The following is a 19,146-nucleotide window of genomic DNA, read 5'->3' as shown; positions in this document are numbered from 1 at the left end:
ATGCAAAAGTTTGGGGATTGTTTGATTGATTAGTTAGTTAGTTAGTTAGTTAGTTCGTAGTTTGTTCGTTAGAACAAAAAATAAAAATAAACATTACACGACAACTGTTTAAAACATTGATCAGAAAAAAAAAATTCTTGACCACTAAATCAGCATATTAGAATGATCCCTGAATGATCATTTGACACTAAGGACTGAAGTAATGTCTGCTATAAAATCGGCAAATTACATTAAAAATGAAAATAGAAAACAATAATTTTTATAAAAAAATTTTACAATATTTTTTTTACTTTTCGACTGAAGAAAGAAAGACGTAAACATCTTGGATGACATGGAGGTGAGTAAAATATCAGGAAATTAATGAACTAATGCTTTAAGAGCCACACAGCTACTGGATAAGAAATAATAAATGGCTACCACAAGAGCTACTCTACTTTTAAAGCTACAGGAAGACTTATGTAAGTGTAACTACTTTTACATCCCAAAATTGTCCAGTACTCTATTAGAATTCCCTTCTACCTCAAAGCCAGCTTCTCAGCTGGCAGAGAACCCCCGAAAAGTATGTGATTTTGAATCTGCCATCTTTCCTTACTGAACTTTTTGGGCTGACTTAAAGTTTGAAGTGCCCCAAGCAAGAACAGCCTGTACGCTACAGCTCAAAAAAAAAGAGAAAAAAGAAAGAAAGAAAGAAAAAAAGAAGAAGCAATAATATGAAAATGATATCTTATTAAGAAAAGAAGACTTTTTATTGAAAAGACAAACCAAAGGCGTTAGGCTGACAGAGATTTTTCAAAAACCTTGCTAAGAACACTTTATCGGAGCGTACCAGTGGGGCGGAACAAAGTGAGGGCAGAAGAAGAGCAACTTTTTTTTATTAAATCTGTTCTTAGCCAGACAGGTGGATATCAAACTAAGCAGATCCACTTTAGTTCTCCTCTAAAGGGGGATAGAAACCAGGTAAACCCCTCTTTATCTTTCAAACGACAGAGGACACAAAGAAAAAGAGAACAAGAGCTCTGGAATTCTTGAATCAAAGTATCAGCTTGCTCAACCTAGGAAGCAATTCAAAGGAATCGTATTGTCTATCTTGTTATCTGCAGTTACAACAGGGTGGTCCTTTCTTCTCGCAAAGCTCTACATATTGAAAGGTCTCTTCTGGCGAAAGACCCTAAGAATTTTTTTTTTTTTTTTTTTTTGTGCACTGCCTATTAAAACAGGAAGGGGGTGGGATTAATTGAAGGTCTAGCCAATAAGCTTAAGCCCTGCACTAGAGCTGACAATTCACCATTGAGATAAACGGGAACAAAGCTTTTTCAGGTATTACAGACCTTATTTTATGGCTGAAGATACAACAGTTCAGACAGGAGGAGGGACACATTATTTCAGAGAGCATTTGATTAGATACAAATCTGTGTAGTGCAACATTAATGTCATCAAAGCAGTGTCCATGTTTGCAAGTAAACTAGAACACAACAGTCTTAACTCTACTCTGCAAAATACTGGTGTTAGCTTTTTTTGTTTTAATACAGTTAAAACAGTAATATTGTGATTTAAAAGAACCATTTTCCATTTCAATTTTAAAATGTACTTGACACCTGTGTTGGCAATACCAAATTTTCAGCAGCCTTTACACTAAGCTTCAATGTCACATGATCTATCAGAAAACATTCTAATATCCTGATTTGGTGCTAAAGTATATTCACTTGAAGCGTTTGTATAGTCTATATATTTTTCCTTTTCAGTCTATGTATAAGTAAACATTTATATATATTATATTCATATTCAAATCTGTAGGTTAGTTTGTGTATAGGTACAGTGTTTATGTGTAGCTTTTGTGTGTATATATATATATATATAGTTTATGCACAGGTTATCATTTATATATAGTATTTAAATTTACAGTACAAGCTAACATTAGGTTAGCTTTTGTATAAGTATAGTATTATGTGAAGCATTCGCGTAGTCTGTTTTTTTTTTGCTTAGCTTATGTATAGGTATAGCATTTATATATATATATATATATATATATAGTATATTTATAGTCAAAATCTGCCACTAGGTTACTAGTGTATAGGTTTATACTGTTGTATGTCTATATTTATGTAGCACCATGGTCCTTTTAACAAAAATCATACAGACCTTATTTTTAATGAGGTCTTTAAAGATTTTGTAACCCCTCTATAAAGCTGTCAGTCAACCTGATAAAGTCATCATCAGACCACTAATGCAAAATCGTAAAGTAGCAACCATGTTCACATGCACAAACTCTCAACACACATTAGCTGAGTGTTTGACAGGCCAGCTGACAGCTGCATCATTGATCATGCACACGTTTTGTAAAATAACTGCCTCCTCTAACTGGAGTTCCACATCCTGTACGGCAGTCGGCCTTCCTTCACTGAGCTGCTCACTGGCTGCCGAATAGACACGAATCATTACAGCCATTAATCGCCTTGATGCATGGAGTGAAGCAAAAGCATATTTTCTTTTCGATTAGGGACGTTCAGTTATTCATGCGGCAGTCTAATATGACTTAAATAAACCTGCAGTTTCCATGTGGAGCTCTTTAACTAAACATCTACACACTCATTGACAGTATGCAAGGGGGAAACAGAACGCAATAGATAACAGAGTTAATATCTCACTCACATGGTAGTACGCAATGGCCTCTCGATCCAGAGCTCGGCTAACTGCTACATCTCCCGTCAGTCGGTTGATGCTGAACACACCCTTAGGGTCTTGATCTGCTCCCCTTCCCGTCAGACGGAAGATGTGGTCTTCCTTCATGTCAGATGAGATCACCTATATCACAGGATATCACCCAAAATCAAATTAATGTTAACGTTATTGAAATGGTACAGTTAAACACTAAAGTTAAGCATAAAACTATACAGCTGTTTTAGTGTACTTGAATAATTTCTTAATTACCTAAATATTAATATTTATTCATCATTCCTAAAGATTGCAGCAACCAATACACCCTCAAATAAATGCTATAAACAGCAGTGTTGTTACTGTAACTAAAAATAAAGGTATTAACAATTATTTTTATTAATAAATCTGAAATAAAATATTACCTAAATAGCTTAGAAATGCTGCCTTGGTAACTAAAGTACAAATAAAATAAAAATAATTAAAAAATGAAATCTAATGAAAATATAATAAATATTACAGTAGCATATATATATATATATACACTAAAATAAATAATAATAATAATTACAACAACAACATAACATATTATTACTAATAATAATTTTTGATGATGTTTATTATTATTTTTTACTATTACTATTAATAGTCTATTTTGATTACGTAGTTATTACTGTTCTAAAACTGAAGAAGAAAACAATAATGAAAATCAATATGTGACCCTGGACCACGAAACCAGTCACAAAGCACTGGCATATTTGTAGCATTAGACAAAAATACACTGTATGGGTCAAAATGATAGATTTTTCTTTTATGCCAAAAATCATTTGAATATTATGTAAAGATAATATTCCATGAAGATATTTCCTAAATTTCCTACTGTAAATATATATATATAAAAAAATTGCTAAGAACTTCATTTGGACAGCTTTAAAGGCAATATTTATTTATTTATTTATTTTTATTTTTTATTTTTTCTTAGATTCCAGATTTTCAAACAGTTTTATCCCAGCCACATATTGTCGTATCCTAACAAATATATCATTCATACATCAATGGAAATATTATTTATTCAGTTTTTAGATAATGTATAAATCTTGATTAAAAAAAAAAAAAAAATACACTTATGACTGGTTTTGTGGTCATGGGTCACAAATGCAATTGTATATATGTGAAATTGGACACCTTAACATTAAAATAATCAATATTTGTCAATCTACATTGACCAATAAAGCAGTATACAGTCAACCGGTGTGTACATTCTTCATTCTTTCAAGTTTGTCAGCAGTACTCACATGCGACTGGATAAATGCAGCAAAGTCCAGAGTGTTGCAAGTTAAAAGCAAAGAAAACAAGAAAAGTTAATTACACACGCTCACAGGCAAACACAGTTATGTGTGAATATAACATGCATGCTAGCTAAATATACACTTATTTGCTTGAACTCATCTAAATTCTGAATTATTTACTAATGGCAATGACAATGTTGGACACACAGTGAGAAGTTTTAAAACATGATATACAGTAACAGCACTCTACAAATGATTATGCTAACTCTGTGTTTTAATACACTGAAGTTTGCAAATGAGATCCATTTGTATATTACAACATTTATTATTTCCTAGTGTGACCAGTGCTACCACCTGCAGTTCTTTTGGCTTTTGTGTAAAGCATTTTTTTTTTTTTTTGTGCAAATTAGATTGCTGTAACTTCACTCGCTAATGAAAGCTCAGTTATTAACTAATGATTTTAAATATAAATGAACAATAGCTTTTTTTATGAACCCCTTTTGTATAAAAGACCATTTATAAATGTTGTTTTCATCAAGAGTAATAAACCCCAGTGCATGTATCGAATCACAGAGGCTGCCCTCCCTCAACCCTCCCATATCTTGTAATTAAGCTTAAGATGAAATATCCCATTTAGAAAATGAATCCAAGCAAAGTAATTGTCCACACAAAAAGCTTTATTTATCTTCCCTACACAGATTCTTTCTGCCAGATCATACACTAATACTGTTTTTCTCCTTTATAATTACAGGCTCTGCTAACCCAGTGAACATTGTTATTCTGAGAACTGCACCTAGTGGTTTCACAAAGACTCTGGCGAACACAAATGCAGGATTCACCAGAGGAGGTCTTCAAATCTTGGTTTACTGTGGCTGGCAAACTGCTGTGAAATTGCAGAATTTTATTGCACAATGAGAGCTGTCTTGTTTAGTGGAAGGGTTTTTAATGTAAGCGACTGTAACGTGGACTAAAATGGATCATGAATACAACAAATCAAGCAGTCATCCTGACAGAAACACAAGCACACATATAGTACTATATATACACACAATATCTCTATTGTTTCAAATAAAGCTAGATAGTATTTATTGGTTTAAAACCAACTTCAATCATGCACTTTTTTGGATTTCCTTTTGCTACTTTTTTATAGATAAAAACAAACATTTGGCTTTCTGTAATATGCTGAGCTAAGACATGCTTGCAGCTATCATAGCATAACACTACATAGCCTTAGTAAAATTATATAACACATTTTGCATTTTATAAAAAAAAAAAAAAAAAGTGAATTTCCAAACAGAAAAAAAAAAAAAACTCTCATATTTTGGAATTTTTTAACAGATTTGTCCCAACCCTGTGACTTAACACATACATGTACATAAACTGCACCTGTACAGCTCCTTAAATGTTTCCATTATTAAACAAATTAGTGCTTATAAATGGTGTAACGTAAGTAATTTGTCTTATTTATATCTGTTTACACAATAGTCAGAAAGATACAAAAAAAGTCTTATGTGCACACCAAAAAGAAATTTAATTATTAGCGTAAGTATATTACAGTACGTACAAAGTCAGGTAAAGGTGTAAAGAGATGTGATGTAAAATAGAAGAAAATTCACATGATGAATTGTCGCGCATTACAATCAGTGAAGAGCTTATTGATGCATCCAGTTCGACATGCCCAGTTGTATTTTTTTATTTTTTTTTTATTTTTTTTCTTTGCACAAAAAATGCAAAAGGCATCCTGCGGGTAGTGTGATGTAAATATTTGCTGCGCTTTTAGTGTGAACACACCAAAAGTGAATTTAATTATTCACACAAGTAGATTATGAACAAAGTAAATGCAAAGACTTGAATAGACAAATGTTCGCAGGTCCACTTGGATCTGAAAACCTTAGGTCCAAACCGAGACCAGGGACACGAGCTGGTTCGGGTCCAAAATTTAGACGAGTACTTCAGACAAGTGTCAGGTTTGGTATTAGCGGCCTCAGGTCTCGGGTAATTTAAAATAAACATGCTTTTTCCTTATGGACTCGATTAGACCCAAATTCTTTTAAAGCTATCCTGAATGCGTAGGTTACTTTAAGCAAGGAACGCACATAAAAAAGAAGCATATGTTTGTAACCCCACACACAGAATCAGGAAAAACCACTCCATTATGCTGCGCCTTCATGCAGGGCTTTTCTTTTTTGTTGATCAGGTTCCAGACGACACCAGCGAATCCATTAATTATTAGTGTATCAGTTTATTTATTTATCAAACGATCACGTTTATTTTACAAATCCACTGGTCACAACTGAAAACTAAGCTCAGATATAACTTGTAACCAGCAGGTAGGCAATAATATAAAGGAGCCCAATAATAAATTAAATAAATGTTAAATAAAACAAACTAAAGGAGAGGAGGCCAAATCAGTCAGCAGGACACCAAGATTTTTCCTGACTGACTGCAGAACTGTAGGCTGTACACACGTCAATGCCATTTCTGCTTTTGGTGTGCACACACCATTAGACTTACAAGCTTTTGGGCTTCTGTCAGACTTAGAGAAGAGCTAGGCTAGGTTAAACCAGCTAATTCTCACAAAAACAGCTGGCTCAAGCTGTTTTCCTTCCAGCAGGGTCGCAGTTTCTTACGAAAAAAAAATAAAATAAAAGCAGGAAGCCCAGAAAATAACTTTCCTATAGAGCAGGTACACCTTTGACACAATCATGATTGAATCCCACCACAGGTCATCTGTAAATGAACTCTTCTGTCGACCGCAAGAGAGCCAAAACACACCCGGACAAACTGCAGTGTCACCTGTTTACAGGAGTTCCACACCACAAGAGACCATCAAGCTCAGTTCATCCTTTTCTTGTCGTGTCTGTTTTCCTCCCACGCCGCTTTCGGCCTTGTGAAGAACTCCTTAACGGCTCTGGGTATGTCTTGTGAGTGGTTGCTATGGAGCTTGTTATCATTCTGCTGTATGCTGCACACAGCTGTGATATTGATCCAATAGAACAATAAAACACAACTTTTCTCTCTGTACTTCACAGGTGCTTTATTAAAGGTGCAGTGGTCTCCTTCAGCATGAGAGAGAATTATAAAGGAACGAAAACTAAAGGAGTTATAGCTCCAGAGGAGTGATGACGCATGAGACTAAATGGATAGAACAAGGTGGAAATTGGACAGGGCAAAGACAGGAAAATAGTGGCCTATAAATTGTGGCATTATACTTGAGATTTTACAGTGCTCAATTGCTCTTATGCCCTAAAGGACTTTTTGAGTAAAATAGTGATGCACTGACATTAACATTCTGGTTAATATCCATAAACTGGCAATAATCTTCGTAAAAATGTCAACAAAAAAAAAAAAGAATTTAGGCATCACAACGTTATAAAGTACAGCATGAAAAAGATATTCATATTACGATTGGGAAATATTTTATTTATTAGCATTTTTAAAAAGTAACTTTAGATATGCATTAGATGGTAGTTAGACAGCAAAGCTAATCTAAATGTAAATTATTTAAATTTTTTAACAACATTGAATATAAATCTGTAATCTTTAATAATAGCAGGTAACAAATAATCTCAACAAATGTACTTATGTTACTTAGGATATGTTATCAAGGTAGCATTTTATGATATAATGTAACATTTTTAATTCTCTTTTTGAAAGATTTTTTTATTTATTATTATTCAGCAAGGATTCATTAAATTGATGAAAAAAGTAAGAGTAAAGACTTCTACATTTGTTACATAAAATATATATTTCAAATAAATCATGTTCTTAAAAACTTTCTATTTATCAAGGAATATTATATGTATATTATATGTTTTCACTCACGCGCAAAAAAGCAAATATTGAGCACAAATATTTTAGTAATGAAATGTTTCCTGGGCAGCAAATCAGCAATTAGAAGAAGCAATGGCTAACAATATAAAATGCATTCAAAATAAATTAATAGAAAGACAAAAAGGAAAAAAAAGATCATATAATTTTAATTTTACCTAATTTGCTGCTTATTAATAGTTAGTAATATAAAGTGTAGGTATTGAGTAGGATTAGCGATGTAGAATATGGCCGCCAATGTGTTAATAAAAGACATGCTAATAAGCAACTAGTTAATAGTGATAAATGTTCCCTATACTCCTTTCTTTTACCAGATATATTAAAATAAATAAATACAATTTTGTTCAAGTGGCCTTCAAAGTGAGGCCATTCTGAGGCTGATTTTCAATAATAATTCACTCAATATGTGGCCTGATTTTAGCAGTCAAATTTTCAGTGAAACTGAACTGTCGGAAAGTGACAAGACAAGTTTTGAATGATCAAGGCTACTGTTGGGGTGGAGCTATAGAGAAACAGATCGCGGGCGCATCCTCATGGTTTATGGCTCACAGGTGGTGATTTATTTGAACGTACAAACAAAAACATGAACGCAAACACAAACAAGCCTACACGGCCTCCTCTGGCTTTCTTCTCAGTCATTAGGTGTCAGCGAACAGCCCTGGGGGAGATGCTCACCTATTTCTTTCAGCTCTCATTAGGAGCAGGGAGGACATGAAAGAGAAGCCGTTTCTTGCCACTGCCTGTGTATGACAGGAAGGAGGGACCCGACTCGAACTTCTCTGACAATAAAGCACTGAAAGGGAGGAGAGGATATGTCCTCACTTTCATATCCTTTCACTCTTTCTTTCTACTGTGATAGCTTTCGGCTGTATGAGCACCACAGTGGTGTGTAATCTCCCTTGATTTACAGATGCTTGACTTTGAATGGAAACTAAAGACAAAGAGGCTGTGTATTAGACACAGAGTACTTAACTTTCCCTTTGAAAACAATCCAAAAACTGAATTTAAGAGTTGCTTGCTAAGGAGAACCACTATTACTATTGCTAAAAGTTTGGATTATGGTTTGAACAAACCCCTTTGTGCTTTGAACATCAAAAATACTTCAAAACATGCAACTTGATGAAAAAAATGTGAGCTATTACAAAGATATAAAATATTATATATATTTTTCTGAAAGAAGCTCCATATGCCTACTGCATTAATTAGGTCAAAAATACTGAAAACTGTAATTTGTTTAAAACAAAACAAAACAAAACAAAACAAAAATTTCACCAAGACTGCATTTATTTAATAATAATAAAAAAAAACTGTAAATACAGTAAAAGCAGTAATATTTTGTCCAAAACAAACTCACTGAACAGTGTCAATAAGGGATTATAGACCAAAGATGCATATCTATGGAGATATAAGGATATATTTACTGATGTTTACTTCATATTTCTTCAGACAGAATCATAATTTCTATTCATTTTCCACTGATTTACACGATCTGATGATAAACAGCCTTTCCCAGCACTATCTCTGTGTGTGTGCTCCTCAGTGCTCATGCTGTGTGTCAGAAATACGCTAATAAAGGTGGAATAAAAACAATTGAATAATGATAAAAGAATAATGCAGATAATGTGTAATACCTGGTGGAGGTGTGAAGGACTCGTTTCGTGAGAACAATAGAATCATGAATGGAGGAGTATTCAGAGCCAAACACACAGACAGAGCACACAGGAGTGTTTACATTCGAGATTACAGAAGAAGATTAGCCTTCTCTAAAAACACACATGACATGACCTTAGAAAATATTTCATAAAATTCAGTTTTACAGATTATATTATAAAATTTAAATTGAAGCTTTGATAGACTTGTGGCTTTAGCTACACTAGGTTTCTAAAATAATATCATACATCAATAATTTTTTTTAATACATTTAAAAAATATTTGTTTATGTTTGAGCTTCTATATCTCTATTATCATAACAGTCTGAGTAATTCTGATTCTTGAACAGTAAACTTTGAAGTATCAGCTTTGTGAATAAAATTTATTATGATTTGATTATGTCTCTGGTCAGAAAGAATCATGAGCAGAAACCTTTTTTTTTTTTGGGTAGTCTCCATGCCGAAAAATGGGGGGTGACTAGTAAGGGGTTAATTGTTCATTCATTCATTCATTCATTCATTCATTCATTCATTCATTCATTCATTCATTCTTCTTCTAATTAAAGCAGAATTTCTGTGATAGCAGAAACTAATTTTCAGAAATCATTACTTTGAAATACACGTTAGGTTTTACTGTCACTTTTATCAGTTTAATGCAACCTTGCTGAAGAAAAGTATTCATTTCTTTTGAAACTAAATTTCCAGCTATTATGTCAGCAGCTGACAAGTGGCTTTCACGTGGAAAAAAAATAAATACAGAAGGAAACTGTAGTAAGATAGAGATGGATGAGGTCACACTCTCCAGAGTGCAAACAAGTAGCACAAAGATTTCTACAAAGAGCACTTAACTAACTGGAACTCTCTCTCTCCTTCTCTTTCTATATGAGGTCAACGCAAAATGAAAGGCAATCAGCATCCAGCAGTATAAATGATGCACAGACAAACAAACACATATCCCTTGCCATCTATCAACACTTCAGTGCGAGACACAATTATTCCTTCCGATTTGTGAAAACTGCAGAAAGTGAGAATGAGTGCAACTGTGAAGCAACAAAATATGGCCAGTGTTTCAGCTCCGGGTGCCAAAAAATACACAGAAACTGAGCAATTCAATTGCTGTGGGGAGGGTTTGTCCTGGACATAACAGAACAGAAAGACACCAGCACTGCCCATAAAAACTGTCCCAGAGACAATTACTAGCAGGTCCTAGAGGGAACCTCTGGACTTTTTCCCATTTGTGAGATTGCAGTGCTACAGGTGAACACTCCACCATAATAAATCCCCCATAATCCCACAGAAGACTGATGTCAAAGCCGGAACAGGAATCAGGGCAAATCTGTTCTTTATTACTTTTCCAATACTTCAAGCCCCCTTAACCGAGAGTAGATCTCAAGTCAACACCATCCAATAGAACTCATCTTAACAGAAAGGGCCGTCATAAAACCACTTGCCCAGTTGTATGATTTAACATGTGGAAACACACAGTGTTGGACAGAGTGGTTCACAAAAGATTAATTTCAAAATCCCTCTAAACAATCTTATTACAATTTCTTCGTACAGGGAACAATGTATCTCTGGCACTTTAAAATATAATAAAAAGATAAGAGGAAGAATTTTCCTCACTGAACAATTTATAGATTAATATACAGACTTTTAAATGTTTAAAATTATTATTTTATACATCCACACCATTAGGTGTCAGTATAAAACCAAGGAGACTGTACACTAAAAGTTTATAATCTAATGTGCCTTGAAGGATTGTGATGGCAAATCTATCACAGTGTCTCTTATTCAGTTAGTAGCTGTTCCAAAATTACGAGCAAATAATCAACGGTAGTGCGATTTGTCTTCATATGACAATAATAAAAATAAACAATGCCCCACTAGAATGATGCAAATTAAAAATGAAACAGAAGGCTTTCCCAGACACCCAACATGTTTACCGCATTTCCCAGAGAGAAAACATCTGGGAACACCCTCTGTTTCTCTTCAAACTTCTATCATCCAAGTGGGCAATTCCCCATTTTCTCCAGCCTTCCTGTGCAGTGGAAATTATGAAAAATGAATGTAAGCCGCATGGTAGGTAAACAACACAAGGAAACAAGATTTATCCATGCAGAAAATCCACTTTGCCAGGTTTCCAATAAGAAGCAGCGCTATCAAATGAATAGGTCTCAGTAGCCAGTCCTCTTGTGTGGTGTGACCATAATGAAAATGCTGCAAAAGAGGTACTATAGACTGAGAAACCGCAGACATATGTAGATGTATATAGAAAGAGACTGAAGGCAGGTCAGCCTCATCAGACTCTCGATGGACCTTACTGTGTTTTCTGCCACTTGCTGAAGTAATCTATGCGCAGTATAGAGGGGCTATTTTGTCGGTGAGAGAAATTGCAAAATAATTCAGCCTTTGCATTCAACACTAGAATAAAGATTACAAAAATTGGCACGAACTGTGGTTTATTCACTGTGCCACAGTAATCTAGCACTTGTATTTTGCCAAGGAATAACCCCAGCCCACGCAGCCACAGAAAGCAAGCGAACAAGAAGTACCTCTTAGTTTCAAACACATATCCAAAACAAATTATTTTTCTCTGAAATTCTTTTACATTTTCTTTTATCTTTCTCTCTGAATGGTAAAACAGGACTTGACTATTTTATTAAAAAACAGGGCTGAACCGATGGCATCACCTCAAAGCCCAAACCGAGATATTCTGCAAAAATATGGTACATCCATATATAAAAACTTGGATTGTGATAAAAAAAAATGTGCAGTGGCACAATTAGGGTAAAACTCCCATATCTCAAGCTTGCAAATCAAGCTTGATGTGCAAAGCCTGGTTTGTGTCATCTTTTCCTACAATATTCCTGCATGCTTGCTTTTTTTTTGCCCTATCGTTGGTCTCAGAGGTCCTTGAAAAACTAGAGACCTGAGGAAAAAACAGACAAGAAAAGCTGCCAAGCAAAGAAAGTGGAATACATGAATGTCTTTTGCTTTGCAAAAGCAAAAATGTATATATTTTTGGCATTTTTGCCAGGAAGAGAAGTGAGAGAGAGGGGGTGGGATCAGGAAAGGTCTACAAGTTGGAATTTTCATAAACTTTTGTTTGTCACAGAGCTTATGTTCTGCAAGGATCCTAAAGCTAATGGAAAAATCCATTTGTATTTTTTTCCAGATTGAACCAAGGTGATGCTAACTTCTGGTTTGGTCTATGAAAATGTGTCATTCCATGCATAACTTTTTGGCAAATGTATTTGACTTTTAGAACTAGGATAAGTAAGCTTTAAAACCAAAGAACTAATTTAACCCATCGGGTAGCACTGTCACATATATGTCCACACACACAATATGGTTGACCAAGACCATGGTGGTAATGCAAATTAATAGGACTAGTTAATGTCAAGGAGCATTAAAAATATAATGTCTTACCTTTCCAATTAACCTGGGGAAGGGGGCTCTCTGGTTCTCAGGGACAAACATGGGGGGCACCAGCAGGGATCTTTTGGATCGGTATGGCATCAAGTCTGATATACCCAGGATCTCCTAAACCAGGACAAAAATATGAAAATAGTTCAGATTTAAGAAATACAAGTGTTGAGGTATGTGCCATTCCACCAAACATAACATATTCAGAGGTAATTTGACATTTAACTGGCCATTTTATCCAAAGGGATTCCAGTACACTTGCTGGAACATCCACTGGGCTTAGTGTTTTGCTTGAGGGGACAGTGGTGATGGATCATAAATCACCCCAGGAGGGTTTTAACCTACAACCTTTCAGTTGCCATTCTAGTTCTTTAACCACTATGCTATTATACACCACATTAGTCCCTTAATGTTATGAGTACTTCATAAAATCAATGTAAATCCGTTCATGAAGGACACTACCAATTCTTACACCGGACACATCCACATAATGTTATTTGAACGGATAGAAAATTAGCCACAATACATCCTATTAGACATATGAGGGTTACTGATGCCGACATCTGATAGTGCTAATATATAACTCTGCCAAGCACATTGATACAAACAAGCCACATTGTGCTCTTACCAAAGTCATTAAAAGTGGTCATTACAGCAGTTCTGTGGTTTGCCATTGCTTACCTTATTTAGATAGAAGCTTAATTTGAAGCCATGTCCTATTTCAGAAACTTAAACTATAAACAAATATTGTTGCAAGCTTTCCTTCTGCTGCTGTTAAATTGAGTCGAGTGGAGACTGAGCCTTAAAGAGAAACAGCTGACATCAAAAAGGACATTATACTGTATACGGAATAGTAAAGTATAATGTCAGCCAGTCATTATTGCTAAATATCACTATTTTATGTCATGCTGATGGGGTTTATTTTGTGATGATGACCGCCTGACTGTACATTATCTGGCTTATTATGCTGCCACACACCAAATAAGTGAATACATAGAAATGAAATATTGATTTTAGTTTTAAAAGAACTTTATCAAACAAAGAAAAAAAAGAGCACAGAGAGACAGTATTAGAGACAGATCTCATCCCACCTAAGGTGTATAAATGCAGCAAATGCGTAATTTTTTTTTCCCATGGGTTTCAGGCTTCCATGCGACTACTGAAAATTATTAGCAATTCAATAACCAAGCTAATCAGTGTCTCTCATGTTATCCTCTCTGATCTGTTCTTTCTTCCTCACCATTTTGTTCTGTTCTCTTTTCTGTCAACACTGTTGCAATCAGAGCCCCTAAAGGCAATTAGATGGCAGCACAAATTATATTTGTCACTCAGCATTGACAGCAGAGTGAAGTGGAATATATTAGCACGGTGGCAACGACCCATGCAAGATCCCACTGGCCCTAGACGGCCATGTGGCACAAGGAAATGGCCATATAAAGTCTTTGATGACCCGGCTCAAAATGCTTTCCGCAAACCAATAGGTCAAGGCTTCTTACGTTGTTACAATGAAATGATTTGCTTTTCAGAAGAAAAAAAATCAAAACAAGATGAAAGTACTTGAGAAGCAAGTCGAGAAAGTAAGTCGAGAAAATAATAGTTTTCATTAGTTGTATCTTGAAAATAAGTGTCACAGTGTCTGGTCTGTGTTTCCCTTGGTGTCCACTAGTGGTCTCATTTCCGCATAGAGTCACCCCACTGCAGGCACTACATTTCCCACTAGTCTTTGTCCCATTCATCACTGTTAATTGCACACCTTTTAATTGCACTCAGCTGTCCCCAATTTCATCGTTTTCACCTGTCCACATAAACCCGGTTTGTTTCTATCTGTTCATGGAGTCTTTGTTTTCTGTCACCCTGCTTTCTCGTGTTTACTAGTGGTTTTTGTGTTTCTTGTTTTTGGACTGCTTTTCTGTTATTGACGTTTTGCCTGTTTTCGAATTAGATTTTTGGATTCCCCTATTAAACACTGCAACTGGATCTCTTGTTTTGTTTGTGCATTCGTAACAGAAGGACTCCATCAGGCCCAGATCCAGCAGTGTGGGATTTCGTATTCCGTTCCCCAGCCAGCATGGAGGAGAGGAGGGGGAGGTTCTTGAACCTAATCACCCTTAGTCAAAAGGGGAGTGAGGTGGGTGGTTTTACGCAGATATTTTGGACGATGGCAGTAGGGCTGGGGTATAATGAGAAGCACTGAAGGACCTGTTCAACAGCTGTCTGGATGACCCTTTGCCTGGGTGGGAGATGAAGGGGCTGGAGGTCCTGGACTTTCACCAGTTACCTTCACCATTGTAGTCAATGGGATACACCGACCACACCCGTCTCTCTCCCGACACAATGGCTGCCAGCCCAGCGCCACAGCACAAGGTGGTAGCCACAGACTTTCAAGAGTCGAGTCAGCCCTCCAGAGTTGAATTGGGTCAGGCACCCGAGGCCCCTCCAGAGTCGAGTCAAGCCCCTAATATATTAGTATTAAGATTACTTTTCTGAAAACAAGTTTTAATATTTTATGCAATGTAAGTAATTGTATCTTCTTTGAAGAACCTTTTCGCAGTGTAGCTCAGCAAGTTCCAGGAAGTTATGTGCTAGTCAAGCACCTGCCATTGAGATGAATGTGAATGCTAATGGATATCTTCCCCAAACCATTAAAGACCACCTTGTTCTCAACAAAGCAGTCATTTTCAAAGTTCTGGTAACTCAAATATAAACTGCAATTTGAGCTGATTGCAGTACAGTAGTGAAATATAAATGATCAAATGCTGAGAAAAATGAAAGTACATTAGCAAATCACATTATAACCTAAATGGCCCATCTTGATCTGCCTGGACAGAAGATTCCATTTATGAAATGGATGCATCAAACCACCATCTCTGGGGACAGCCTGCGCTATTAATGTGAGGAAGAGTGTCTTGAGTACTTTTCAGCCTGATATCAAGATTGATAGGTGACATTTTTCAGGATATTTCCCTGCAAAACTGAATAAATTTCATAAATCCCCATGGATCAGCCTTAATAGTATTTCATATTTCAAAAAATCTGTTCTTGAAATGAATTATTACAGTCTCCTGTTGTTTTGATGTCATTAGCAGATACACACCACTGTTTCTCTCCAAAATCTCCCTTTATTGAGCGAATTACTTTCACCGTCCTGCTGTCATGAGCAAAAGAACGCCATTAAACACAGAGATGAATTTTATTATCAGAGCAACTGTGGTATTAATAGCCTTACAATGCTTTATAGTAAACCGAGGAGAAAAACATTCTGATATCTTTGTTTGTTCAGCAAGGCTATAGAAACCTTTTTTATGCTTCACATAAGCAGCCTTTCAGGTGACTTGAAGCGGAGGACATGGCGACAGCAGGCCGCCACACAGATCCCAGCATGCATCTGAACTCATTACAACCGTAAACCTATCTGAGCTGCATTAAAAGGCAGAATAAGGAGTTGGAGGAAAGAGGGAGAGCAAAAAAGAATGTCACTGCGTACCAACTAGAATACAGCAGCTACAGTGACTACATAGTTTGTCAAGGTTGGAAAAGCACCACTAAGAAAGCTTTTTTTTTTTGTCAATCGTTTGTTGACGTTTTTATGCTTCTATTTCCATCTATTTCTGTTTGCTTATTTCTTCTTCACATGTTCTCCAAATTCCAACCTGCGAAGCATGCACTCCACAGACAGAGAGATACCCTTGACAAGCTATTTATTGTGTCCTACTCGTATATCACATTTTGTTGGGCAGGAAACTGTTTGGGTGCGGACACAAACTTCCCATTTGCATTGGAAGCACAGTGTGTTCTGTCCTTGCTGCATGTCTTTGGTCAAGTGTAGCTGCAGTGGAGTGATGGGGGAATGTGGAGAGGCTGGATTCAGAGCTGCTGGAGCCCAAAGGCTGTCAGGATGACAGAGCGTACAAAGGTGGAATAGAACGGACCGAATAAAGTCATTTGTTTGAATTGCTCTGACATCATTCATGGCCACATAATGCGACACATCATCATAACATGGCTGCATTTGATACTCATACTTAAAGATGGTGTAAGCTAATCTATGCACACATATATTGCACACCTTTGAAGGTGGTTGATTATTTCAGAATCAGAGCAATTTTTTATTATTATTAGTTTTTGATGCAAGCATGGTACTTTTGTACAATAAACTTGCCTTTTGGTTTACATCTGTTAATTCATCAATTAAAATAATAATCACATGAATAGAATTATCTTCTATTAGTATCTAAATGTATAATTAGAATAATTTTAAGTCAGTAAATTAGTGTCTATTAGTGAGTCACTAAATATTTCACTCGATTCATTCAAAAATATTGATTCAGTCATAAATTTCACAAGCAAGTCATTGAATCATTCACTTAAATGATTCATTCAGTTTTAATATTTCAAATGTCAATGGCCCTAAAGGGAGAGTTTACCCAAAAATGGGAAAGCTGTCATTATTTATTCACCCTCATGTCGTCCCAAACCTGCATGACTTTCTTTTTGAAAATAAAAGAAGATTTGGACCCCGCCATTCTTTAAAATATTCATGTTCTAAAGAAGATCATTAAATTGTACAGTTTTGGAATGACATGAGGATTTCATTTCAGGGTCTCTTTAAAGGGTGCTTATTAAAACTACACTTCTATGCAAATGCAACATTATCATTGGTGTAAGGATTCAAACTCATATTCATACCCTAAACACCTTTCGGAGACTGCTTCAAAGTTTGTGTCCTTCAGCCGTTGTATTGAAAATGATAACATGTCAGAACAGTATCATATCAGTCCCTTCACCTTGGCTGAGAGCACATTTCCATGGGAAAGTAACCAATATGTCATCCCATCATAAGGGAAGTTTATGTTATTCCCATCCGCTACATAAGAGGCATAAGTGACAGAGTGACGGGTCTTACAGTGAAGATGAAACATCTCCGTCAACTCATCAACTCGCCGCAGTGAGCGATGGAGAGAATGAGAGAGACTGATGGAACTTTCAGAACCTTCTCTGTTGGAAAAATGAAGGTCTGCATTGAAGTTATTGATGAACTCCTTTGCCACCCTGCTTTCTCAAGGACAGAAAGACGCACTGCACTGCTCGGAGAACAGAGAACAAGGTCTGTTGTATGCGTTTGCTATGCCTTCCATTTGCCAGTGATGAACACTGTTGGCTAGAGTGTGCTGACATGCTGAAGAGAAGATAGTCATGCATCTTTAATGTTTCCTGTTCATAAATTACAGAGGTACAATCATCCCTGCTTCGGGTTTCTCCGCTCTGTGAGCTAGTTTGAGCTCTCATTAATAACTGAAACAGGGCGGCTTAAAGATTAGTGGCATACGAAACCCAGCTGTAGAGTACATTGCACTGCTGAGCTACATTGAGGATTATGTTTTTTTTTTTATTCTTCCCACCATTTAGCAAATAAATTATATGTATTAAGCAGTTTTAATATGTTTTAGCTTATTTTCAATCCCTGCAATCATCTGACGGCTCATGGTTAGCTCCTCACAAGGAACTGAACCAGCAAATTTTCGGTTAACAGCTCTGAGCCTCAAATATTACGCCAACCCACCTGTCTTTTGAAAATTATGGTCAAAACTTCAATGCAACCGACTTTAACATCACAAAAGAGCTGCTGGCTTATGGGGACTAAAGTTCAAGTCTGACCTGGGTCATGCCCTAATCTAATTGCCCCTCTCTCACTCGTACTTCCCTGTCTACACTTGACTGTCAAAAAAAAAAAAGAAGAAATTTTTACATTGCATTGTTAAAGCTATGAAATAAAAATTATTAATTAAAGGTTTACAATTTACAATACAATATACACTATAAGAAAGAGAGAAAATAAATCATTAATATACATTTAAAATAATAATGTAATCATGTTATTATGTGCGAATGACACTTAAAATATATTTGCACATAAGAAGACAGGCAAGATTTTTTTTCAACAGTATTTTTTTTTATTCAACTCAAAGGTTTCCGTGATTGCCCCCAGAACTGCCAAAGCTTGTGTAAGACAAACATGCAATGCTGTCTCATTAAAGAGAGAGGAGACAGAAGACATGGAGAGTGTTCCTCAACCACAGCATTGATTGTTCTGAATTTCAAAGTGAATCACTGTAATAATGGCTATTTTAGGAACATCAATGCTGCTGCTAATGGCGTGGTGTTGAAGAAGGGGCACTTGAATCTTAATGGCTGAGCTTTGAGAGTTCTCAAGACAAAAGTTGGTTTATTTTACCTGAAGAAACCCATCTGTTTATCATTCCCAGTAATGTCAAAGGCACTTGTTTGGCTGCTGTGGGTTC

At 36.0% G+C, this 19,146-nt stretch overlaps 1 protein-coding gene across 3 annotated transcripts in view; it reads right to left on the bottom strand.

Moving 5' to 3' along the window:
* cdh13 (cadherin 13, H-cadherin (heart)) overlaps positions 1–19,146 on the bottom strand; it is a 284,768-nt gene that overhangs the window by 145,373 nt on the left and 120,249 nt on the right. For 2 of the 3 annotated variants that reach the window (XM_026287280.1, XM_026287282.1), the window contains 3 exons: positions 12,851–12,964; positions 3,948–3,953; positions 2,650–2,802 (listed from right to left, as the gene is read on the bottom strand). In XM_026287280.1, the coding sequence (XP_026143065.1) occupies positions 2,650–2,802; positions 3,948–3,953; positions 12,851–12,964 (273 nt within the window). The remainder of the gene's footprint in view (positions 1–2,649; positions 2,803–3,947; positions 3,954–12,850; positions 12,965–19,146) is intronic. The other variant, XM_026287281.1, reaches the window with a different exon arrangement.

Source organism: Carassius auratus, chromosome 18 (assembly GCF_003368295.1).
Source record: "Carassius auratus strain Wakin chromosome 18, ASM336829v1, whole genome shotgun sequence".
NCBI classification, from domain to species: Eukaryota; Metazoa; Chordata; class Actinopteri; order Cypriniformes; family Cyprinidae; genus Carassius; species Carassius auratus.
The sequence above is the reverse complement of the archived record's forward strand: the minus strand, read 5'-3'. Positions and strand labels throughout refer to the sequence as shown.